Source organism: Danio rerio, chromosome 8 (assembly GCF_052040795.2).
Source record: "Danio rerio strain M-AB ecotype USA chromosome 8, GRCz13ab, whole genome shotgun sequence".
Classification (NCBI taxonomy): Eukaryota; Metazoa; Chordata; class Actinopteri; order Cypriniformes; family Danionidae; genus Danio; species Danio rerio.
The window spans coordinates 26,742,473-26,769,959 of NC_141028.1; the positions used below are offsets into that span (position 1 = coordinate 26,742,473).

Genomic DNA, 27,487 nt, shown 5'->3' on the forward strand with positions numbered 1-27,487 from the left:
AATTAAAAAATTATTTTGATATATTTACAGAAGGGAATTTTACTTCAGATTACTTAAAGGTGCATTAGGTGATTTGCCAAAATGCTAACTCCTTAGCATAATATCTTTGAAAACATAATTCCTGCCCTGCCGTCCAAACCCATGCCTCAACAATGCATCAACAATGCGCACATTAAAGATGACAGAGACCCAGTAAATCATATCATTTGCCAGTTAGAAAACTTTACAGTATTTTATAATACTACAATTCCCAATGAACAACTGTATTATACCCCTCATCCTATGATAGACTGGATAGATTCTAGTTTGGAATCTAGAGGTATTGTAAATATAATATATAAATTACTTAAAGTACAACAATATTTAAATATATTAATTGTGGGCTTCTGGGAGAGAGAACTTAATAAAATGATTGATTGGGAGACTGTCTGGGAGAACTGTGTAGTAACTTCAAAAAACCCAGCTCGCCAAATGATTCATTATCAATTAATTTTTAAGGCTTATGCCACCTGTTATTTAAAATGAAAAGAAAATCAGACCCCTTTTTTCACTTATGTAACAACTCTATACAAGGTACTTGCATACATATGTTCGGGGAATGTCCCCAAATTGCATTATTCTGGACCAAAGTACCAGACTTTCAATCAGAACTAATGAAAACTCAGATCCAATGCCACCCATTGCTTTTTCTCATGCTGGACGATTCATCACTCTTCTTATCCATAAACCAAAGAAAGATTCTGTCAGTTGTTCTGACTGCTGAAAAAAAAAAAAACTATCCTGAAACTATGGCTGGATCCATCTCCTCCAGCTTATCTATCCTGGAAGCCCTATCTACTGGACATTATTAGTTTGAAATACACCACAGCAAAAATATTTGGTGCCAGTAAAAAAAAAATTACTATTTTGGTTAAATATGAGAGTGACTGTATCATTCATGTTTCAATCCTGATTTTGTACTTATTATTACAATCTTACTGCTTTTTTATTTTATACTTTTTGTTGGGTGGATCTCAGGCTTTGTTCAAAATTGAAATGTTCAACAACAACAACAAAAAAAAAAAATTATAATTTTAAACTTAAACTTAAAACATAACTTTCATAATGTGCAATATTTCAAGCATGCCAGGATCACTTGTCTCAATCTCTCACGTGCTTTTATCCTAAAGAGACTACTATATGCTTAGTGCTTGGTCTGCAGTGCGCAGGAATTACATTTCTTACTAAGCCATGCTTACATGCTATTTCAGACCAAATATTCAAATTAGCATGGTAAACAATATAAGAACTGTCACAGGTTGTCATTGTTCGAAAATGAAACGATGTGAATATAAAACTAACTTCACCTCAGTAAAGCAGGCTAGGTGGAATCGCGTTATTTACTAATGTTTTCTTGTTTAACTGAATAAAAGTCTACATTATCGATGCTGTAAAAGGAACCTTGTGAAATTAAAAGTAGTCACATTAATCTTTCGCCGGAAGATTTCAGTGGCTGAACAACACTTCTGTGCATGTAATCCATATATAAAACAACACAATCTACAAAAGCTTTGCCTAACTAAAATACTTTTAAAACAGAATATTACTTGTCTAAAAAAAATACTTCAGCCATGGGGTCATCCTTTCTCCAGTGTGGAAAAGTAACTCCAATATTGATTCAGCATTTTAAAAAGTTTTGATTCAGGATTTGTTTTTATCGCGTGTACACGCAACCAGTGGATCTGCGTGAATGAATGCAGATGTACAAATCTACATTTGTTGGCAGACTTTGGGAATTGTCAGCCTGACAAATTGTAATTGAATGAACATTTTTTAGTCTTATGCTTTACCCAGAAAATAAAAATACATATTGATGCATTTAGATCATTTACTTTAATAATTACTGTTGGAATATGAAGAGATTTTCAACCAGCACAACAAAAATGTTTTTGAAGAAAATCACCTACTGCACCTTTAATATTCTTTATATTTTTGGAAGATTATAAAAATGTAAAATTTTAATCCATCAAATTTTTTGTTGGTTATTCCCACAGATACAGTATACCTGTTTAACATAAAACTTTTGTGGTCCAGTATCTTTTTATTGAAATAGATCAAGTCAATGCAGAGAAACTAAGAATGTAGTCTATCAAAGGATTTGTTACGCAAAGATCTCTCACAAGTATGAAATTCTGAGAAATTAAATATATATATATTTTAAATTCTTTATAAAGTAAGTTTCTCCATTATCAAAGAGAATGAATCCCTCACACCTTCGTCATTCAATATCCACTATACGTTCAGTTTCATGTACAGCTTGCTAATGTCATTTCAATTTTTTTCCCATTCCATCATGCAGTTCTCCACAAGTCACTTGTTCATTTTACAGGAGTCCACGAGCCATAATTATCACCTCCTTATTTGAATCATTAGGATTCATCATCCTTTAAGGCGGCAAAGTAATATCAGACATGTAGCCAAGTTTCAGATTGGCAAGAACACAAGTCAAGTAAGTTCATAGGAAATGAGTCATCAGCGCAAGTTGTCGACGAGAGAAACGTTTATTTTTGCTTCCTGACAATATGATGCAGCTTGCAGGTAATTCACAACAAATTAAGCCCTTGTCAATTCATTTGAGACATTTTAAGCCTACAGTCACTCCATGACATAATATGCACTGTCATTCACTCACAATTTCCTATTTACAACTCTTAAGTGTGCCAGTCAGACACAGATGGTTAAACGCATGTGACATTATGTCCTCCCAAGCCTGAAAACTTCTTTGACCCAGCAGTAACAAGAGTAATTACATCTTATCATGGACACATATGCCCAAACAGTGCATTTCTCATGTGGGGACTCTTTAAAAAGAAGGACTCAATTTCTCGTGTCAACTTCAATCTGGTCTTGTGTTTGTTCTCCTGCCGCAGTAAGGTCAGCATGCAGTCGATGCCTGCGGAACTTTACACAAAACTATGCAGAGCTAGTCATTCATAAAATCCGCTTGCATGTTTGATTATTCAATGTTTAGACCATGCTTTTATTTTACAATTAAGTAATGCTTCATTTAAAATGCTTTAAATATTGACTTTAAAAAAGCAAAATTCACAAAAGTGTAGTTGAAATAAAATGAGTGTTCACAAATTGTAATAATTGTTAACAAATACAATATGAAAACGAAGTTAAAACTAACAAAACCATTAATGAAATAATCTAAAACTAAACTGAACAGGAAATCTATAAATAGAAATTAAATAAAGCATACATTTTACAGTTCATTTAATTTTACATTAATTTAAAATGCAAATCTTTAAATAACCTTGGATCGAGTACACAGTGGTGTAAAGTAACTAATTACAACAACTCAAATGACTGTAATTGAGTAGTTTTTCTCTGGAATTGTAATTTACTAAGTAGTTTTAAAAATGTGTACTTTCACTTTCCCTTAAGTACATTTTTAGTGCTGTATCGGTACTTTTACTACACTACTTTACTTCAACCTGCAGTCACTACTTTATTTTTTCTTGTTAATGGGGATCATAAATCAGTCCTGTGATTCCTGTATAATCAAATCACACATAGAAGGTAAATCACATCATAATGAATTACCTTAAGACATGGGTGATTTATAAATGCAGCAAACTGTTTGGAAGCATTTAAAGTGTTCAAGTAGATGACCAAAATCTTTACATACAATGACCCAGAGATGGATGTTTACTGTATGATGACCGAAATGGCCTTAACCACCCAGCAGGCACAGGACGTCAACATGACATCAGATTGGCGTTGTATTCTAATGTCGTGGGGACGTTACATTTTGTTTGGAAATAAAATCGGGTTGATGTCACAACTCAATGTCAGGCCAACATCAATGTCCAACCAAATATCAACGTCTAATGATGTTAAAGCTTGACGTTGTGTGGACATTACCACTCTATCAGACGTTGGATTTTGGTTGCCATAGCTGATGAATAAATAGCAGTATTAGACGTCAATATGATTCTGGTGTAAGATGGTGGCTCGACGTTGAATTTTGGTCACTTTCTAACAACCTAAAATTGACCAAATATCAACGTCATTATTGGAATCAAAATAACGTCCTTAGACACTGACTGGACGTTGAATTTGGTCACCTGACATCACAACCTAAATCTAACCTAATATTAATGTCTTATGACGTTGTGTGCTTGCTGGGCAATCACTTAATGCACTACAGAATGTTACGTTTACACACATCTACAAATTACATGTAAACGCATCAACCTTTTACAGTGTAAAACTCACTACTCACTACTCTTGAGTACTTTTGAAAGGGCTTTTCACTCATACTTTGAGTAATATTTACAACAGATGCTTTTACTCTACTTGAACTATATTTTTATGCAAGTAATGGTACTTTTACTTGAGTTTGATGATTTTTTAGTACTCTTTCCACCACTGCAAGACAAGTACATATGTGAAGTACTTGAGTAAAGGTACAGATATCTTTAGAAAATATCTCTCAATTAAAAGTATTAAGTACTCCTTTTCGATTTTGCCACAGTTTAGGTACATTTTCAAATCATTCGCATAAACTAGAGACTTGCTCTGACTAAATCATTTGAATCCACAATCATACACTGTTTGGTTGAGACTTTTCAGCAATGACACAAGATTAATATGTTTAAACAAGAAACCAGTTTCAGTCGCAACTAGACCATTTGATTAGAAATCTGATGTAAAGCTGAAGTACGAGGGATGTGCATAAATCCAGAGACTCATTTTTGAATGCATATACTTATGGAAATGGAAATATTAATTTTGTTTTGGAGCATACTAGCTTAAAAATAACATTAACACACTAACAAATTCATAATGAATGGCAAATAAAATAATTTATCACTATATAATTTCTGACCACTGATCAGAAAACAAAAAAATAAACGTGGATGTGGCCCATTTGAACTGCTGACCATTAAAGCTCTGGGATACGTGAGCTACGTGATGAAACACAGCTATACAGAATCAATGAGCTTACTTGAAATTATAGCTAAATAAAATATCCAACTTGAAGGCAATTGGTGTGAGGGATAGCAGACTGGTGAATGTCAGTCCTAGCTGTTGGGATTTGATTTACGTTTAGCGGGAGCATGAAAATGCCATTGGTTAGTCAGCAGAGCATTACTCGGCTGCAGTGAAAGTGATTGATCTCACTGACGCCTGGGCCACATAATTACATTGCAACTTTTTGCCTTGTCAGCAAACCAGCTTGGCTCTAACTGCACAGGACTGGGCAGAAATCATCAAGCCTTGCCATGAGCAAAGAACCTAAGTTGGCTAAAAGAGCTTGAAAGCTGTTAAACGTAACTTCATAACAAATGCAGTACGAAAACTGAGCCAAAAGATGAAAATAATGAAATGAAATCAATCAGAGCATGTCTTTTATGTAAAATGAAATGATGATATATGGCTTTATATTCACTTAATAATTGACTTCATAATTAACATAAAAAATAAAGTATAGAAATAGTATAAACTGCAGTAAACTCCACTATTGGTAGATATAATAGAGTTGTTTGACTGAAACAATGACTCCACATGCAATAAATTTCAAATAAAAGAATAATATATATATTAGCCTTTATATCATAATTATCATTTTATTCAATACTTTATTTATTCAAACACATCTTCAGAACTAAAAGGAAAAAGTTCAATTTGTGCGCATAATACTGGTCTGTCCAACTATCAAGAGCGTAGAATTGGCATGGACAGAGGGGACATTGCCTCACCAATTACTGAAATGTCCCCACCAATAATTTAATAGCCTTCAAAATAAAATAATGCTCTGTCAAGCCTTAGTAACCTAAATGTGCTTAAAGAGTTAAATTCATACAGATAATAGGAATAAAATTGTTACATTTTGTCACATGCCTCTCTAAATTTCTGTACATTCATACCTCCTCAAACCAGATTACAGTAAAATCATGTCAATTGACTTTTGCAGCATAGAATTATTATTATTGTTATTTGTATTATTAGGTGTTTAAATGTTTTTAAAAGCATGAAACAGAATTTGTGCTGTTTAATACATTGGCTCTAGGGATGTACGTCTCCACCAATATCAAGAGCCTATGTGTTACTGTGTGTGTCAGAGAGACACAAAACCTTTTTACAGCTCTATAGATAATATTTGTTCTCATGTAGATGCTTGAAAAAAATGATCCAATATATGTATATACAGTATTTTTAAAAACATTTTCAATTACAGTTTTTCTTGTTTGCTTTGACCTGGTTAAAGAAACTAGGTTCTACTTCATTTTCATTATCATTATCACTATCCCAGCAAGTGCAGAAGACAGGTCTTGCAAATGTTTAAACCCTTTCTCATTGGGTTGACACATTTTCCGCACCATTTTTCAAAAAAGTTAACACGGATGTCATTCAAGCATTCCAAACTCCATTGTTTTAGCTATGGTAACCAAACAGAAACCATCTATTCCTAACCATTAGAAACTACCAAGATCAGTATGAATTCACTGAAAGCACCGGTTTGACACACCTTCACACAAATCTTCATTTAGCAATCAGTCTGCAAACATTAAAAATGGTAGAAGGTCTGTGTTGTTCTGTGCCTGCATGGATGGAGGAGGTCAATAGTGGCTATGTCCTACTCACAATAGATTTGACTGTATATTGGTTTACATGTTTTCTCTAATATTTACAGTATTTTATTACTTTTGTCTGTTTTTTTAACAGTATTTCAGTTTTAAGCCACAGTTTGAAAAAATGTCATGAATTCAACATAAATTTAATAAAGGCATTTCTTATTCTGGATCCAATTCTTTGCAAAAAGGCAGCCCAAATAAAAAGACAACAAATGGCATTGGCAATAGGTTACAATGGCAAGCAATGGTGCACTGATTCACACTGAGGTCTGTATTTTGTATTTTGTTGTTCATTGTGTAATGGTTAATTGAAAGAGCTCATATACTTGTTAGCAAGTTGTGTTGTTTGAAGGTTAAAATAGCTTTTGTTGCATATTTTAAATGTTTTGACACGGCATGTGCATTTTGCAACCAAAATGTGTTATTTTGACCATGAGTGCCGCTGTTTAGGCCTGTGTTTTAACTGTTTTAAAAATGTGGAGTTTCAGTTGACGGCTGCATGAAAGCAATCCAAGGAAAACTGTAAAATAAATTAAGCAAAATATCTTATTAAAAGACTTAAACTGCACAAAAATCAGTAGTCTAAAAATCCATATATATTTAAATGTATATATATACCCACACGCAAAAATAATAATATTGTAATGAAACTATATTTATAAAAATAAATCGATCATCAATAGACAGAAGTTAAGGAATTAAATTAACCCTATAAAAATGATATTCATCAAATATAAGGCTGCATCCAGTCAGGAAAGATTAAACTGTTCTGATGGGCTCTAGAGAGGCAGAAACAGGCAGCTATTATTCTGCCAGCTTATTTGCATGTATATTGACTTTGCTAACCTGATTCATGCTTTGCACTTTGCACAACTTGTGTAATAGTATATTTTATAATATGCTTCGCATATAGTTAAGCAAACATATAGTTAATGGATGTGACAGAGAAAAAATGTGTCTCATGTCAAACCCGGCTCTTAAACCAACCTCACAAACTATAAAAGAGAGTGCTTCAATATCTTGAGTTAAAAATGGAAAAGACTGTCTGATAAAGAGCTTGAGCTCAGACACAATTGACGGTGGTCTTTTATTGTGCGTCTGGTCAGGGGACAAGGTCATTTAGAGAGATACCAACACCGAAGATTCACACGTTCCTCTGGGAGTTCTCATTGACAATGCCAGCTAAATGTTAACCACATGTAGCCTACTTGCTTTTTAGAGCATTGAATGGTTTGTAAAGAATTTATTATTTGTTCAACATAAAAACGAGGATATAGAAGATCTAGACTCTGAATTATAGGTGATCAGTCAATAGCAGTGCTGCAGGAACATTCATTTATTCCAACAGCTGCATATTAATAAATTCAAGCTTTTCATTTTGGTTCAGAAATAGTCACTCTTCTACTTAGCATTTATTTCTCCTGTGGGACTTGTGGTATAATTGGTATTCTTTTGAGAATGTCTTGTGTGTTCATTTTAGTTTAATTAAAATGTTTAACCCAAAAAATTATATTGTATGACTGACTACTTGTCGAGGTTTAGCAGCAAACAAAAGAGGACCATTTACCTACCATCCTGACTTGAGTAAGATGGCGCTAGATCCTATTTGCTTGTTGTCCCTTAGAGGGCGCCGTAGTGTTAAGTCGCGTGTTAAACTGTCAGCTGACATCCCGGAAGTTATCCAAGTAACAAACATCGCTGCCAGTTTCTGAACATTTCGTGTTTCTTATTAGTTTAATAGCCTTATTTAGGACGCTGTTATGGAGGGTGCACTGGAGCAGCATCTTGACGATACGTATGTTTAAAAAGAAACCACTTTCTTTTCTTACGCATGTAACGTTACTCGTTTTGCGTCTTCATTTACTGATCTCCTTTCTCACTCTAGGATGAAAAATCCAGCTATTGTTGGGGTTTTGTGCACAGACGCTCAAGGACATAATCTAGGGTGTAAGTAATTTTTATATTTTCCTTAATACTTCCCTTAGTATAGTTTTCCTCTGGTGACCATGATTTGCTTGGTTTACATGTACTGGGTTTTCACTTGCAACAAGAGGTTAATATTGCTTTTAATATTTACACATGTGTTGAAGGTATGTAAAACGTTTTGAATTTTTATTAGTTTGATTTGTTTCTCAAAACAGGGAACGGGTGTCTACTGTGGACAACTTTATAACTGTGTTATTGACCAACTTAAAGTTAACTGAAACAATGGTAAACAAAAAAACATGGTTAACTGGGAGAAAATACAAGCCTATTCAAATGTAATTATGCAAAAAAAATGTAAAGTAAAATTAAATGATGTATAGATATAGTTTGAGTAGTAAAATCTATAATGGCATGTGTAGTATTAAAAATATTAATCTGATAAATTAATTCAACTTGAGCATTTTAAGCCTGCTTTTTCAGTGTATTACCATGTGCAAAACAATATACAATTTAAAACTTTTCAACAAAATATAGGGTTATAGAATTGTGCTTTATATAGATTCTCAGTTGACTCTTTTCCATTTGGTTTCCAGAACTTGAAAATATACTGTAATTCTCAATGACATTACAAATATTTTAATCTCCAGGCCGGGGCTCACTATCTGATGAACATGGAGGAGTTGTATCTGTACTGGCCAAGCAGGCTGCTTCTCTAACCAAAGATGCCACCGACTGTCCTACAGTGTGCCTGGAGTCTGACTGTGGGTAAGGAAAGCTTCTTGACCAGCATCTGTCTTATTTCTATGTATCTTGAGAATTTTTTGATTTGAGAGACAACAAAACAATCTGCAGAAATCGATGACATTAATTAAGAAAGTTAAATGAGGGAAAGTCAGTTAAACAACAATCTTTGAAAGTCATTCATCCCATTATACCTTCCCTCTTCCACACACACCAGTTGTCACTAAAGTGTATATATAGTGACGTGTAATAAGTATTGAAACTATCAAATTGGCGTGTGACTTTCTCAGAAAGTATTCCATTCATTTTAATTCATCAAGGATTAATATTTTGTGCTGGTCATTTGGTTGCTTTAGAACTGTCTTGGATCAATATCACTCAAAACCACCAATAGATGGCGGCAAGTCTTAATGAGTGATTCATTGAATCATTGATATTTGTAGTATGGATATAATTATAGAGAGGCATATGATTTCTTATGAGTTTTTGGGGGTTTATTATTTTAAAAAAAGCACTATTATCAAGTAAATGTTTTTAAGTAATGGTTAATTTTTTGCCACTATCATTATGGATATTCAATCAAAAGTAATGAAAGCAATGGAACCATTTCAATATAATGCATGGCATATGTATTACTAATTAATAGATGTAATTCATCTTTTTTTAAAGTTAATGCGGATGGGTTTAAACAAAGTAAATCAATTGATTTTAACATTATAATTCCTGTACACAGTAGTTAATAAAGATTGAACATTTAACTAAACGGTTTTAAAAATGTCTGCACAGCCACAAATTTGTTGGCAATATGCTAAAAGAATGTAACTTGCCATTAAACAAGAACAACGAAAAAATAAAAGGCGCTCTTTTTTTTTTTTTTTTAGCATTAATTTCTCACCCATGACTTGTGGAATTGCTATTCTTTTGAGAATGTCTTGTGTGTTTATGGTTGGCAGATTCTTAAGTTGACTGAACTTGCCACCAGCTGTGATTTTTAGAAACTGATATACCTGGAGTAAGCACCGTCTGACCTGGGATAGGGAAGAGCAGGGCACAAAGTAACACTTTTTGGTTTTGGCCAAATAATGAACAAAGTAATGGGCTTAGACAAACCATTTTTTGTACCAACAACACACAAACTGTCTCCTACAGTTTCTGTGCAGTATTGCCAAAAGTGCCAGGAGCAAAAATGTTACTATTTGCCCCAGCAGTGGGGCACGTTGTAACAAACAGAGGGTAAGTTGTAACGCATGCTTACAAAGGCAGATTCCACACAGTTAATTTAATTTCTGTTTACTTTAAATAGTAGCTATATTTCCTCAGTACTTGGCTCAATTTATTTTGTGTTATACATAGCACAGCATGTTTATTTACTTATTTATCCACTTAATGAACACATTTGGATTTTTTTTTTGCATTATTATAAAATGCGTTTATTTGCATTATTAGCAATAAAACTAATTTTTTCTATTAAAAAATATATATTTTCTATAAAAAAATCATGTTTATTTAAAAAGTTCTCAACATTACATTATCAAAAATAAAAAATAAAAATATTCAGTTAGTTTAATTGGTGTCCAACAGTGTGTGGCTTAATTGTAACACCCTGTTACAACTAACCCTGCTGTGTCGTGTTTTCTTCAAAACTGACTAGCAGTCACTGTCTTTTTACATCTTTCAAAATGGTTTCATCTTTTAGCCTAGAAGATGGTAATCACAGCAATATAAGATTTTTTCGTACATGCTTTCACAGATGTTTTTTTAAGTAAAACAAATTTGCTGTAATAAAAAATACTGCAAACTGCTGGAAAAATGGTTTCTGTGTTTCTCGTCCAATTTTCAACAAACTTTTTCAATAATTGGCAGGAAGATGTCTGCCGACGCTGTGGTGAAAATTTTGGAAGCATGCCATGGTTAACCCTGAGCAAAAACCTTAAAATTGTTACATTTTACCCCACGTTACTTTGTGCCCCGCACTCCCCTTATCTATTTAGAGTTCTGGGTATATGTGATTGTAAGTTAGCCTTGCTTTCTGGAATACCCCTCTGTTTTGCTCTGGCTTTGTATATAACTACTTTTGCTGGTGAAAGGGCAAGAAAAGCAGGCAGTATTATGTTATGTCTGAAATGTAACTTAATTTTAGCTTTGTACACAAAAATCAATATCTATTTGTGATCATGCCTATGCACTGACATTTAGGTAAATGGCACTGTGACTTGTGTGCTATTACCCAAGCAACTCGTTTGTTATAATAAAAAAAAACAGAACAATATTTTTGGCTTTCATAACAGCATATTGAGTCAATCTAAATGCATTCTGACAGGCTTCACTGTGTAGTGAATGCTTTTGGTATCTCAAGATGTGTTTTAATTGTAGTTTTGCTAACCAGGTGATAATCTCAAATCAAACAGCAGCTAATTTTAATCTTAAGTATTAAATGGGAATTCTATGTCATTCTGTCATTGCAGGAACATCTTGGTGAGAAGACATGGAACAATTACACTGGCTGTGCATAAGATGGCATCGTGAAATCTGTTGGTCTAAGTTTTTTCAATTTTAAAGATCATTAGTATGCGTTTGATAAGCTTCTGCTGTCAATTGTCGAAACATAGAAGCTCTATGGGTGTGTGAAATCTTGTCTTCCATCATATCAGAAATCGTCAGATGTTTGTTGTCAGTGTTTAATCTAATTTATTTTCCTATATTATTACTTTCTTTCAACCATAAAGCACACTTTAAATGTCTTCACTGCTTTTTTGTTCAAACAGTGAATAAATGCATTAAGGAAATTCACGTGGTTGAGTCTCTGTGGTTGCACAGTTAAGAGAGTTTTAGTTGAAGTAACACAGTGTGTTCAAAAGGGGGCAGCAATTGTAATTGAATCACCTTTAAGAGTATCTATGGTGAGTAACAGTTTATATACATGAATAACAATTAAAAATCAAATGTCGAGACAGATCAACCCTTCAAATTAATTATCATCATCATCTTGGTCAGTAACTACCAATAATAAAAGCTGTGTAATGTAAACTAGTAAAGCAATTTTTTTTAATGAATAACAAATTCAAATTATATTATATTTATATTGTATTATATTTTAGATTGCATTGGTTTGTTGTGTGCAAATAGATGCAGGCAATTATTTTTGTGTGTGTCACTTGTTTGCCTTGGATAACTCGTTCTGCAATAAAGCATATGAGGAAAATTTGAGGGAACTCGGGGTTCCTGAATTTTTTATCAGTCACTCAGACCTGTCATAAAGTGTTCTTCTGAATGCATGTGATGACTCTGGATAACAGTTAACAGCAAAATACCTTAGCTCAGATCTTGACTGTAAAAGGTTCATCATTTTCACTCTAGGGTCAATATAGTTAATCAACCAAGTCTTAATTTTTCCAAAAATTACACCAAGTACGCAGCATGAATGCCAAAAGAAGAAATTGTTTCCCCCTCAATTATTTTGATATATTGTATCTTGAATGCATTGAAATGTTTTGTATGATCTGAATGTGTAAAAATAAAGTACCAAAATAGTACTGAGAGCATGGGGATGCAACATAATCACCATTGTAGTAAATGTTTAACTTGATATTTTTGCATATTGAAATGCCATTAACAAATGTTCAAGCTTACAAAATTTATGAATAGCAGCTCTAAACAGTCGATTAGTTTTTTCCTCAAGCAAAACGAGTGCAGTTTGTGTGCACTTTAATTAAAACACACGTTTTTATTAGTGCCTTTAGGGATTTGTCAAACATTAGAGATACTACCTGAATACCTAAACATTCATAATTTGACCTTGAAGCAACAAAGCTTGGTGCTTTTTACCTCTTTCGAATAGCCACAGTCCAGGAAAACCTCTGAAATTAGTTCCACTTCAATACTTGGCTTGTAGGTTCCGGTCACATGGTCAATAAGTGCACTAGCGGCAGGTCGTTGGCTCTGCACAACCTGAGCGCATTGCATCCAATCTGTGCCGGTCCCAGGGGTCTGAAGTGACCCCCCCGAGACACTCAGACTGGGGGCCAAATTTTCAGAAAACATAAGAAATCAAACGCAGGGAGTCCAGCCATGTTCACGAATGACTTTGATAAGACTTGCCGCCTCAGAGGAGGAGCTGTCATCGGGAAATCCAAGGATGTTGCCCGCAGCTCAAGTGCCGGAGCGCGCATGAGGAATCATCCACACCAAATCAAGTCTTAACAAGTGAAATCTGGAATAAACTGACTTGACTTTTAGTGTTTCGAGAAATATGGTAAGTCTCGTCTCCACCCTAATGTTTACGTTTATGAAATGTTCGAATATTTACATAATTAATTTGCTCGTTTGCAGACAATTTTGCGTTGTAGTATTAATTTTGTAGCTTATATTATTTTTTCCAGACTAAGCTTGTCATTTCTTTCACAAACTACTGTTTTTTTTTTTGTTGGATGTTAATTTTAAAAGCTGATTTAAAAAATAATTGTTGGAAAATGGATGACAAAAACAAAGTTTAAACTTTTAAAAGCTTGAAGTTGAAGTTAAATAAAATAAATATATCGATTAATCACTGCTTTCTCAAGATAACAGTTCTTTGAAACTTTTGTGTGAATTAAATTTGTATTCTGCTTATTTACTAGCCTGTCAGATGTGTTTACTTTTAAAACTAGTTTAATAGCTGAATCACAGTAAGCTTGAAAAGTGTGTTGTTTGTAATGCTTTTTAATAGTTTAGTTTAATTCAATGACATGCAACAACGTGTAGGCTAGATGGAAGCTTTTAAATACGATTAAAGTTTTCTTTATGTTTCACCCAAACAGAACTTAACAGAAAAATAAAACCGGTTACACTTCAAAACACGAATCAGGTAATACAAGAGCTTTAATTGACGGTGTTTTTCTGTCGACTGTTATTGATAGGTGTAAAGTGCTGCATTCCAGTAGCGCGCATTCACATGAACGCCGCTGGGGTCGCGAGATCCACACACGAGCGCTATGCGGCTGCTGGGCTGACAGCGCGCGACAGCATCGGCTCTGGCGTTTGGGTAAGTGCATAAGTGCAGCACCCTAGTAATTTTCCCCACTTTTTTGTGTCGTGATATTGGATTACGAACTAAGCCTGAGTTTTAGACGTTTAACGACACAACCGCACGGCTAATTGTCGCGTGTTTAGGTTGGTTGAGTTGAGGATGGGGAGGAAAGAGCACGTTGTGGGATGTCCTGAACGGTGCGTTCCCAATTTCAACACCGCAAACCCACACAAACGCCGGTGCAGATAAAAGTTTTTAGAGTAATGGAGTCTTTTATTTGTGACAGACAGTGGCTAATGTATGGTAAGAGAGTAATCATTTACAAATGAAGACACTTTCTCAGTTAAGACATGCTATGTTAGACTGTTGTTTGGTACAATCTAAATGATTTGAAGAAACTGGTGTGTGGAAATGAATTTCTGTGAATGTGTGCTCAGAAAACATTACAGTGAATCAATGAAAAGGTCAAAAGATTTCCTTTCACTGTATAATGTCACAATAACAAGGCTGTATTTGCTTAGTCATCATTTAAATTTGATGATTTAAAATGCAGTTCTCACAAGAATTGAGCTAATATGACTGATTAAAGGGATTGATCACACAGAATGTATAGGCTACATTTCTTGTTAGTCTATCATCAGTTTGTCCAAGACATCATGGACAATTTTTAGCTGAAACTGGGGTACTTGTTGACTCATAAAATGCCAACGGGCTATTAGCGCTTTATTAGTTTAAAACAGTCAAAACAAAATAAATAATTGTGTAGTCTCTGGGGCATCTTTTCAAAAGGTACACATTTGTACCCCAAAGGTATAAGTATTTAAAAAATACAAAAGTGTATGGAATTGTAAGGTACTGACAAAACATTGATTGCATTACCTTTTATTCAGAGCCTCAGCACACAGTCTTGAGCACATAATGATGTATACACAACTGCAAACTAACACTTGAAGTAATACTGTATGTTTTGAGTAATTACACTAAATATAAAAGGCACAATTATGTACACGTGTGAGTGAAATAGGCAATATTGAATTTTTACAGATTTCCTAATTCCTATGGTTTATATACGTCATCATTATGCAACAGTTTGTTCTCCAGACTGTAGTGAATGTACTCGGGTCTGTTAGCTGAGGCTGTGGATTAAAGGTCATTTTGCTTCAGAAGACCTCAATGAGTCGTCAGGAGGCAAGGGGATCAATTTTGTTTTCCCTTTGTGTGTTTTTGCAATGTTAGTAGCAGTTGACTTGCATTTTATGCATCAGCAGGGTCCCAACTTTGAGCTAAAAATCTTCTTTCTGTAGTGTTCAACTAAAGAAAAATGAGTCTTCTACATATTAGATGGCCCATGAATGAAAATATTACTGAAAATGTGTATTTTTGGGTAAAAAATCCCTTAAAAGTGTTAAATCCCTGTACAAATGCAATGTAAGTAAAGAAAGTCTTATTCACGGGGGTGTAAAGTTCCACACAGGTATGCCAATACAACAAATGTTCAAACTATAAGTGAAAAAAGCAGTGCTGTGGTTATTTATGACTAGCTTCACCTTGGGTATAAAGGCTGATATCTGACTGCGACTTCCAGTCAGACATCTCTACCAATGAATATAAGACTAACTGTGCCTGCAAGCCTAACAGTTTTCATTGAGGTATTTGAAGGACACACACTGATTGTACAGAGATTAAAAATCATTGTGAGGGGAGGATCCAAGACCACATTTATAATGAAGTTTGTGTAACAGGTTCATCATAAGCGAGTTCCACAAGTTCCAGTACAGAAGATGAAAGAGAGTAAATAAGGTCCTTCATTTTCCTCTGCAACAACCATGCTGCCGAAAGAACAGCACAGGTGAGTCTGCAAATCCAGAGTCCTTTTATTTAATATTTTTTAAAAAGGTGAGATGGTTAGACAATGCATGCACTTATTAATAACAGTAAATTATACATAACTACATGCATCTTATGATAACCCTAACCATAATCCTAAATCTTACACACAAAAAAGGATGTTCTGGTAGACAATAACCAATGATTGTCTTTTAATAATCAACATTGAATATGCTCTTGCTTAAAAGATGGTGTTTGCTTATAGACCCTTTTCACATTTCCAGGTGGGAAGTCATCCTAGTTGGGAAAAACTTTAGTAGAATACATTAAATGTTTTTTTACAACTTTATTTGCTGAAGTAATAAAAGAAAAGCTCCACAATAATGTTATGAAGATGTTTAGAAAAGAAAAAAAAATAATTGGTGGGACTGATGACAGCAGCCAACATAGAGAATAATGTTCAATTTACTGTTCTGTCCCATAGACGCTTCATCAGAAACACCTCGTACAAGTGGTAATTCATTTTTTTTTTTTGTAATTTGAAGCAAAGATTAAATAATACACACATAAATGCATATAAATGTTTATATGTTTAAAAAAATATATTAAACACTTTCAAGGATTTAAGATTATGATGACCGTTAAACATGTCATAACAGGCTTGTAAAAAGGGTCCATTGAATAAATAATTGACTAATTTTTACAAAATTACAAAAAATTACATATCAAATATACTTGTAATTTAATCAAATATTAATCATTTGATAAAACATTACATGTTTTTTGTTTGTGTGTGTGTGATGACTATAATAGTTAAACAATTGTAATCATCTGTGTAATTAAACTGTAACACTCTCATCTAGTTGTTCATTATTAACCAAATGAGTGACTACATAATGTATGATTTTTTTTCTTATCCCGAATTCTTATGATAAGCCTATTCACCTTATTCTTTGCGTACGAGTGGGCGCAGCCATTTGAATCTTTTTGGCTCAAGACTTCTGGTCTCATTCACTTCCATTCATTTTTAGACATTAAAAACAGCTCGCAATGCTGCTTGATGTTGCAAACTGATATTTTCTTATTATATTAATTTGCTTTGGCTGTATAATCATGCAAACACTTGTTTGTAGAGCAAGTACTGTTTTCTGCAATTTATTATTACTAGTCATTTCTCCCATAGGCGACTGAATCGGAAGTTTTAAAACAGTCACAAAAACAAGCAGACTTCTGCATTGAAGAATAAAGTCAAATAATAGGGGGCCTATAACAGTTTGGTGCTGTTTGTTGGTTTTATTGCTTAAATTGCCTATATTCAAAAAACATTTGCTATCTTGTATTTCCCTTTTGGTTAACAACAGCAGCGTCTTTCTGCTCACTTGTTTTCTGCTTTAAGGTATAGTTCACCTAAAAATGAACATTCTGTCATAATTTACTCACCCTAGACTTGCTCTAAACCAATTTGAGTTTTTTTTTTCTGTTGAGCACAAAAGAAAAACATCTGAAGAATGTTTAAAAGCTGTAACAATTGGCTTCCATAGGATTTATCTTTCTTACCATGAATGTCAGCGATCTCACCAAACAAACAAAAAAACAGCTTCAACTAATTTTGAACATTTTTGGGTAAACTATATACCTTTAAGGCAGTTACCAAAATTCCACTTGGCAATTTTAAGTGAAAGTAGGAGCAAGGACTGTAACATTTCTCCATTATGCACTTAAACTTAAGCATTCACACGTGATCTTGCCTACATCCATGCAATTTAACACACACATGTATAGACACACTCCGGGCTGCCCGCGGTTAGCACATGGAAGGAAATGTTTTCACTTACAACACACTGGCCCAATTCATTGCTCTATAATCCTCTAAGCAGTTTCTGCATGCTTTGGCCTCTCCACTTGTCTGTCTTCTCTTGAAGGAACAGCCAAACACTTGAACTCATGAGCTTTACGTACTAGAGCTTTACAAACCACATATTTTTTCTCTCTGACATGGTTGTGTTTCTGGCTTTATGGAATAAGGGAGAGTTCATTCAAAAAATAAAGTTTTGTTGTTATTTAAAACTCAAAACTCATATCTCATATATGTTCTGTGGAACACAAAAGGAGATGTTTAGAACAGAATATTGAGTTTGCTCTTTTTCATAGAGTGAAATTATGATATGGAGCAAATTCTACTTGCAATACAGTGCACAAGTCATTAAAAGTACTTCTATGTTGCTTTTATAGTGCTTTCTGGAACTTGGGGTGCACTCACACTAGGCTATCAAAACTGTGCCTGTTTCCTGGTTTGTTTGACAAGTGTGAGTGCTCTGAATCAGGCCCAGGCATAGTTCAGTTGGCCGCCCCTGGCCTGGTTGGAAGAGGTGTGCCATAGCGCAGTTCGGTTGGGCTTTGGTGAGGTATGCTTATAGTGTGAGGGCACTACAAAACTCGAAACTAAAGACTTGAAGTCACATTTAAGGGACTGTTTCATATGGATTTTTAAAATGATTCCTACTGTTCAATAAACATAACTGTCATAGTTTATTAAAGATGAAACCCCTCGCTGCACAACAGCTGCACCTTCAGCAAACCTCCTCATACTTGCAGCACAAGGATTTTCATGAACTTTTATGAGCGTCAAAAGCAATGGATCTTTTTTGGAAAATATTTGAGTGTCACTGCATCTCAAACGACCAAAAATAATACAACACGATATAAATATAGCAATGTCCACTGTGCCCAGCGAGAGCGTTTCTCTTCTGTTAAACTGAACAGTCCCATAATTGATGACGTAAGCATGCTCTGGCTCGGAAGGCAAAATGCAGTGTGAGTTCGGGGGAGAGGGGAGGGGAAGCGGGACAATCACGCTTCACCACGTTTTAAGGCAACTGTACAGTTTGAGTACGCCCTTTAAAGCCTGGTTTATACTTCTGCGTCAAGTGACCGGCGTAACTCATGGCGCAGGCAACGCGCACAGCTGTGCATTTATACTTCTGCGCGCTGTCTCTGTTGGTCTGCATTAACACTTCCGAAACGCTAGTTGGCAGTGAGGTGTAAATGTTCCTCTGTGTCGAGTTTCTTCGCTTCTGTTTTGCTTTTCCTGAACACTTCCTGGAAGTACAAGTGACTCAAACTCGCTCATTTTGAGGCAGGAACTGGCGGACGTGCAACAACTTTAACCATGAGGTAAACACAGAACGAAACTTTCCATCCGGAGCTCCTTCACGGGACTCCACACTTGTAAACAATCCCTCGCGCCATTCGCGCGGCTCTCTGTCCCGCCCAGACTCGTCAGCGCTACCAAGCCGACCAATCGCAGAGCTTGCGCTACGCGTTGTTACGACGTGCATAGCATACGCCGGCGTTTGACGCAGAAGTATAAATCAGCCTTAAGTCCACATTCTCTAGCACTATTTGGGAACATTGATGTTTCCATTAAAGTTTACTTTTAGTATTCTACAAAAGAAAGAAATTTTTTGGAGAAAAATTAATGCATGAGTTACAATGAGTGAACTATGCCTACTGTAAAGCAACTATTTACATCAGGCTCCCTTCACCCAAAACAACACTGGTGCTAAAGGACAGTATTTACTCCTCCCTCCATCATCCATTAGATGTGTGTTAGGGATGGGCGATATCTTATATTTTGCAATATACAGGTAAAAATACTCCGCACACTAAAAAAAAAAACATTGTAATTTTAACAACAAAACCATTCTGTGCAATGCATTATTACAATAGTACGTGTGCGATAGATCACGCATTAAAAATAAAAAATTTTGTTGTGAGCAGACATGGTTTAATATTAAAAAGTGAGAAATAAACCATACTATTTCATACAGTTATAATGGCTAGGTCGATTAGCATTGCATGGTAACACTTTACAATAGGTTTATTAGTTAATGCATTTAATAACATGAACTAATCATGAACAACACTTGTACAGCATTTATTAATCATAGTTGAACATTTACTAATGCATTATTAACATTCAAGTCCTTGCTTGTTAACATTAGTTAATTCACCACGAGTTAACATGAACTAACAATGAACAACTGTATTTTCATTAACTAACGTTTATTAACATGAATAAATACTGTAGTAAATGTATTGTTCATTGTTTGTTCATGTTAGTAAATGCATTAAGTAACATTAACTAATGAACCTTATTGTAAAGTGTGACCCATTGCATTACAAATATACTTTGTGCTTATAAAATACTCAGGATGGCCTGAAGTATGCAAATAGTCCATATATTGCTGCAAGTAATTGTTTAATGTCTTAATATTTGACCCATATATCCCTTTCTTTAGTCTTTATCCTCTTTGACCGTAACTGATGTATTTTCTTTAGCAGCATATATGTATGTAACCCCGCTCTGAGCTGGGATCGAACCAGCGGCTCTTTGCATGGGAGTCGGTTGCTCTAACAAAGGGGCTAAAGACTATGGCCACTAGCATCTGTCGCTAGAGCACCTTTATAGCTCAGAGGATTAAGGTTTACCTGCACAGCACTTCACTAGCTAGCATCTGCTACACTCAACCCCCTAAACCTCACTCCCATCCGGGTCACGGCACCAATGTAACCCCGCCGCTACCCAACATGCTCGGAGCTGGGATCGAACCAGCGACTCTCCGCATGGGAGTCGGTTGCTATAACAAGGAGGCTAAAGAGCATGCCCTTTAGCATATCATGTCAGCAACATAGCCATGAGGTTGACACTTCCCACAAGGCCAACGATAACACCAAGCAGTCACAACAACCACTGCTCACGGACACACTGTGTCTGCTGTACCTTGCAGACAGAGCTCACCACAGATAGACTGTTACATATCTTGAACAGCTTCAAGACTCAACAATCAAGGATGATCTCTTGGAAAACAGCCAGGACAACATATTACACCAGGCACGCAGCCTTTCTTTTACCAGACACATTATCCATCCCTTCAGAATCCAGAATATGGAAGAACTAGTAATTGCTGGATATAAACTCGCTCACATTATTTCCCCAGATAACAACTAAAGAGCAGTCAGCCCCAGTAGCCATCTAGCCTCTGCCACAGCACCAGGGCCCCTGACAGCTGATAATGGCTCTCAGTGATATGTATGGGGTCCCCGCTATGATAACTTTCACAATGATTTACTGAACATTGTGCCTGTAAATTTCTCTATATATGTTTTATCACATGATAGGAATTCTAAGGTCTTTTCAGCAAAATAAATCTGCTGCTCAATTAATGTAAATTAGAGCCTGCTGTGTGGACAAAGATTGAAACTGTTAAGTTAGAACTTTAAAACATCTACTCACTTAAAGAAACACTCCACTATTTTAAAAAATAGGCTCGCTTTACAAGTCACCTAGAGTTAAACAGTAAAGTTTTGCCATCCATTCAGCTGATCTCCTGCACATGCTTCAGTCATAAGTGAGATGCTAATGGTCTAATCCAGATTCAATGGTTTATGCTAAGCTAAGCTAAATGTGTTCCCACCAAACCCGAAGACCTGAATGAATTAAAAAATGGTAAAAATAAACTGTTTGACTCTATGTGACTTGTAAAATGAGCTTATTTCCAAAGTAGTTAATTGTTCCTTTAAACCAGAGATGCCCAAACTAGAGCCTGTGGGCCAAAGTTAGCCTTTGGTAACCTTTGATTTGGCTCGCTATCCCATCTGAGAATGGTTTAGAGATTGTAATTTCAAATTTAATTAAACTTTAATTTGTTTGTTTTATTTTTAAGCTAAAAAACACTATCTGAAATTAAATAATTCCATTTAAATGGTGTAAATTAATTTGATTTTGTTTCAAATGTACATACGACAGGTAGAGGATAATGCAGAGACTTTGGTGAGTGAATCAAGGCAAAGGCATTTTCTGCTTAACTAGTGTATTCAGCATTGAACCCCACTGTTATAAATGTGATTATGCTTTGTAGTTTAGTTTGGTATGTGTATCTTCGGCCAACAGCTCTCAATGATATCTAGTTTTTGGCCCTTCATACGAAATAGTTTGGGCATCCCTGCTTTAAACTAAGGACAGAAACACCAAAGCTGCTTAGTAAACCTTTCTAATCTGCTTGCTGTTAAATTTAAATCAGAGATTTTTTGTAGTCAAAAACTAAAACTGTTAGTGTGCAAGCAATTTACAATGTTTATTTTGTAAGAATTGTTAATTGATAGCTCATCACAAACTACATTTACACAAGCAGTGAAACATATTACTACATCCAAGTTGCTCAGTGTCATCAACAAAACTTCTAAACACGGTGTACACACGACACTAAAGTAATGTAATTAACATTATTTATCAAAATTAGATTTCACCATTTTATTTTTGTTCTGCTTAGTCCCTTATTTATCAGGGGTCGCCACAGTGAAATGAACTGCCAACTATTCCAACATATGTTGTACACAGCAGATGCTCTTCAAGCAGCAACCCAGTACTGAGAAACACCCCTACACTCTCACATTCACTCATACATTAAGGCCAATTTTGTTTAACCAATTTACCTCTGATGCATGTTTTTGGACTGTGGGAGAAACCAGAGCACCCGGAGGAAACCCACGCCAACACAGGAAGAACTTGTCAACGCCACACAGAAATACCAACTGGCCCAACTGGGACTCAAACCAGCAACCTTCTTGCTGTGACACGGCAGTGCTAACCACTGAGCCACCGAGCCACCTCAAAATTAGATGTGAAATAACAATTTACCACAGAGCTGATAAAGAAAAAAGAAAGCTAGTTATGTCAAAAACAAAAACTTTAAAGTGAAATGTCATGCAGGGAATTTTGAAAATTTACTGCATCTTAATGTTATTTATGTTGTTAAAGTCATTTTTTCACGTTGTGGGTTCACTCAAATCAGGGTAAATTCTCTTTTAGCAATTCAGTAAATCAGCAAATGTCATCAGATTTTTGCTTGAGCTGCATGCACCTGAGGTGCTGTATTTGATTGCTCAGTATTTATAGTTGTGCAAGTGTTTATCTCTGTGAAATATTTCAGACGATCCACCGCTCTGCACAGGGGCCCAGCGTTTGGTTAACTTCATGCCAGGTGTTTGTTTGAACAAACCCGTTAGCCTTTGACCGTTCTTTCGGTCTATCATTTTAATCACTGTGCTAGACATACATTCCGCTGTATCAGCTGTATATAAAGAGGACTCGGGGCATGATTGAGAACACTTCACGTCATACTCATAACCAGTTTAAACCAGTAGCATCCTGATGTTTACTCAATTTTTAACCACTCTAAACAAAATAACAGTACAGATTACATCACAGTACATTGCCTCCTGGAAGAGAAAATGTTTAACAGATCAGCACCAGATCAAAACAACTATGTATTTTTTTTACCCTGTTGGTGTTAATTTAAACAGATCATTGTCTATTGAATTAATGAATCCTATTTGTCATTCAGGGAAGTAGGTTTATTTTGACATACGAAATTGAAGATTTATTTGAAGGCTACTAATTTGCCAAATGTTAAAATAGTTATTTCTTCACTGAGATGGGATGGTTTCAGAAGGTAAAGAGTACTATATTTATCAAAATGGCCCCTTTCAAGGAAACTCCAATCACTCAACATCCATATTTGCAATACCTCCGGCCAGATATATCAGGCATACCAAGACCAAGTACTGTCTCTATGTGAAGAAATAGTAAAATCTCAAAAACACATTTAAGTGACATACTTCATATCAGTATCAAAATCTGACATGATCATCAGTAGCAAATCATACTAAAGTAGCAAGCACACTAGAATTCAATTAAGTCTTCCCAAACCTGCCAAGAAGTTTAGTAAAAAAAACAAAACTTTCTCATAGATTTTGTTTTTAATGCTAAAATAACATTTAAATTGTTGCTGTTATGTGATGATTTTAGTTACCATTTATCTTATGTGTCTTATTTATATTTTTCTTGAATTCTGTGATTTGTTTTTTTTTTTTTTTCTGTGACTTTCTTCTATTCAAAATAATGGGCATCAAAACTAAACAAATATCCAAAAAATAAATCAATAAATGAAACGTTTTGATTTTGGATGGTTGTGGTTGGCTATTCATCAATCTCTTAATATTTTTTATCGCAATAGCCAAAAATACCTTGTATGGGTCAAAATTATTGATTTTTTTTTTAATGTCAAAAACCATTAAGATATCAAACAATGCATTGCACAGCACATCATTAAGACAAATTTAAAGGTCTTTTTTTCAGTATTTACATTTTCTTTTTCAGGAACGCATCCAGGTTTTCAAATAGTTACATCTCAGCCATATCTTAATAAAGTATACGTTAATAGAAACCTTATTAATTTATGATCTATAAATCTCAATTTAAAAAAAACTCACACTTATGACTGGTTTTGTGCACCAGGATCACATTGTTTAATGATAAACGAATGCTGTGATGTTTCAGTGATGGCAAGACTGCTAAAACCCCATGCTCTGAGCTAAAAGCCAAGGTCATGAAGAAGGAAAAGAAGAAGGTTGTGTATCGGGAGCCACCAGATGGCGGGTGGGGTTGGATGGTGGTTCTGCATTGTTTCCTGGTATGTCGTGAGTCCTGCGGTTATAGACTTTGATTTAAAGCTTGTTTGCTGTGATACAACTCCATCGATCTAAACTCAACTGAACTCTGCCGTGTCTTTTCAGGTGAACGTGCTGGTTATGGGTACACTGAAGACCTTTGGGATCTTTTTCGTGGCTCTGCAGGATGAATTTGGAGGGTCATCCGAGAGCATCAGCTGGATTGGATCCATCATGTCCAGCCTCAGGCTTTCCGGAGGTATGGTCAATATAAACAGCCATCTTTGATCAGCATGATTGGTTGTGACCTCAATTTTGTTTGTAACCCTTAGGTCCATTGGCTTCAGTGGCCTGTGCAAAGCTGGGGAATAGGGTTACCTCCATAGTGGGGGCGCTTTTTGTTAGTGCTGGCTTTCTGTTCAGCATATTTGCCACCAGCGTGACCTACCTTTACATTAGCATGGGGTTAGTTGTTGGTGAGTATTTGATTTTAAATGTTGATGCTAAGATTATTATGCAAAAAGTCATTCACAAACTTGATTTTTCCAGGACTCGGGTTTGCTCTTCTTTATCAGGCCACATCTGTTGTAATAGTGACCTATTTCCGAAAGAGGCTGGCAACGGCATATTCCATTGGACGCTCTGGCATGGGTCTGACCTTTGCCCTCGCTCCATTCACTCAGCTACTTTTGGATCAGTATGCTTGGCAGGGTAATTGGCATTCAGCTACATTACTGTTAAATTTGGAATATCAGCATACAATTATATCTAATAATCATGTTTGTTTTTTGTTAAATATGTATTATAGATGTTTTAAGCACCAAAACAATAAAAATGTAAAAAAAAAAAAAACTTTACAATTTTACACTTTAGTTTTTTCTTGTGGTTTTTGATGATATATTAAAAGACCCCTTAAAAGAATTTAAGAATCATAGCTCAGCCCCAAAAGTACTTCTTAATAAACTAGTATTAAACATTTTAAATATAATAAATTTAGTATGAACATTTATTCTATTATATATTTGAAAAAAAAGATTGATTAGTGCCAAGATCAGACTGCATGATTTTAGCCCCGATTTAGCTCGCCAACAGAAATCGATGACAAATGTCCGAAATCACAGGCAAACCGGTGCTCGTTCACACGAGTAACAATCACACAGTGTGAAGCTGGAAACTGGATACCTCCGCTGACTGCGCGCACACCTCTTTGAGATATTCATTCTAAAGAAACTGACTGTAAAGTCAGGCAGATAAACAAAGAAGTAAAAATTTTCTGGAACTACGTCTTATCATTAATATCATTTAATATTTTTAAACAAATTTTTATAAATTATTTTAATAATTATAAGGATTTTTATAAACACTCAAGATTTGTTTAATCAAACTTTGATGCATCATTTGCTTTTTTTTTTTTACTTGTTAAAGTTTATTAAAATATTAAAGACAACAGAATATGGGTTGCTTTACAAATATAATTTATTATGGCAGGAATAAAAGCAAAAAAGGACACACTAAAAAAATTTTTTTTTTAGATTTAGATTTGGCCCACTTCACAATTTACACATTACAGCCTGGCTAGTTTGTCTTCTTATGCTAAAAAGGCATTAATGGTCCAACATTCCTGACCATTATCACCAATAAAGCCTAGAAAAACAGGGCATCAGTATATAGTACACCAATAGGTTCAAATATTCCTTTCTAGTTATCAAAGAAATAATTCATTCCTTAATTATAGTTTTGTAACTATTAAATTGTTTTAAATTCAAAATTGTAATATCTACATCAGTGTAAAACCTATGACTAGTGGAAAAACATATTCTGTAGTTGTGTACCCGGGTCTCCGTTTCTTCTATGGCCTCTTATAGCTTTAACAAACTTATCCCTCAGCTTTTTCAAAACTTTTTAACAAAAAAGTTATTTCTTTCCCACTGCTGTTGCAGTTTCTAGCAAAGAATTATTAATCACGGATCATAAAGATGTCTGAACAGGCGTACCTGTTTCAGACAAAATCTCTTCAAAATTATTCATTTTCAACTCAAATCAAACGCGGCACCAAGCGAACTGTTCGCTCAAGTTTAAAAAAAAAATTATGCACTCCACCAGTCGAAATCATGTCGCATGCACTGATAGCGAACCTCCGCAAACACAGCGATGACATCACATTTGCCACACACGCTCAACTCAAACTACCGGACTTTAAGTATAAACCAGGCTTGAACTATCAAAGACGTGATCTGAGGGAATCGCCAATGAGTCTCTGACACCCCTGAGATATTTGGCATGCTAAATATTTGGACCTGTCGCCGAATAAAAAACATGGCATGTGAAATGTGTACTGATTGAAAAGATCAACTGCAGCCAATGAGAAACCAGCATTCAGTAGTATGGGTATCTGCAGGCCAGCAGGAGGTTGAGGAAGAAGTAAAAAGTGCTTCTTTTCAGTCTAATTGAACCCAAAAAATAGAGGACAAACTAGTGTAAATTTGGCAGGAGCACCCGTGTCTGTTTGACGTGTATCTGAGCAATATCCCAACTGGCTAGATAAAAAAATAAGTTGAGGAGAAATTGCTTATTCCCTTCAAAATCCAGGTGAGCAAAATAAGGACATTTTCTACCCCACTAAAGGCTTCTTTCTCAGTATGTAGTTAATAACAAAAGATATACTACTTGACCTCATGTTGTTTCAATGCCACTTCTCGCATGTGTTTGGTTGTGAGACGTAGTTTGCGGACCAAGACAAAGTTGTAGGAGATTTTTCCTATTTTAACGTCATGCAATGTGAAACCTCGTCGCCGATCCATCCGGCAGTGTAAACACAGCAGTGAAGAAATGCTACCCCAGATAGTCATGC

General features: G+C 35.2%; 2 protein-coding genes across 5 annotated transcripts in view; both read left to right on the forward strand.

Moving 5' to 3' along the window:
* The window catches only part of lamtor5 (late endosomal/lysosomal adaptor, MAPK and MTOR activator 5), a 14,077-nt gene extending 1,738 nt beyond the window's left edge, over positions 1–12,339 (forward strand). The window contains exons 1-4 of one of the 2 annotated variants that reach the window (NM_001328073.1): positions 8,261–8,421; positions 8,512–8,573; positions 9,200–9,317; positions 11,759–12,339. In NM_001328073.1, the coding sequence (NP_001315002.1) occupies positions 8,387–8,421; positions 8,512–8,573; positions 9,200–9,317; positions 11,759–11,819 (276 nt within the window). In that variant the 5' untranslated portion in view covers positions 8,261–8,386 and the 3' untranslated portion in view covers positions 11,820–12,339. Of the gene's footprint in view, positions 1–8,260; positions 8,422–8,511; positions 8,574–9,199; positions 9,318–11,758 lie in introns of those variants that run through there. The other variant, XM_087262662.1, reaches the window with a different exon arrangement.
* An 895-nt stretch (positions 12,340–13,234) lies between these two features.
* Positions 13,235–27,487, forward strand: part of slc16a4 (solute carrier family 16 member 4) — a 34,881-nt gene continuing 20,628 nt past the window's right edge. Inside the window, exons 1-7 of one of the 3 annotated variants that reach the window (XM_087263702.1) lie at positions 13,235–13,545; positions 14,189–14,313; positions 16,041–16,147; positions 24,527–24,659; positions 24,763–24,895; positions 24,969–25,112; positions 25,186–25,347. In XM_087263702.1, coding sequence (XP_087119828.1) covers positions 16,125–16,147; positions 24,527–24,659; positions 24,763–24,895; positions 24,969–25,112; positions 25,186–25,347 — 595 coding nt within the window. In that variant the 5' untranslated portion in view covers positions 13,235–13,545; positions 14,189–14,313; positions 16,041–16,124. Of the gene's footprint in view, positions 13,546–14,188; positions 15,948–16,040; positions 16,148–24,526; positions 24,660–24,762; positions 24,896–24,968; positions 25,113–25,185; positions 25,348–27,487 lie in introns of those variants that run through there. The other 2 variants (XM_087263703.1, NM_001080599.2) reach the window with 2 other exon arrangements.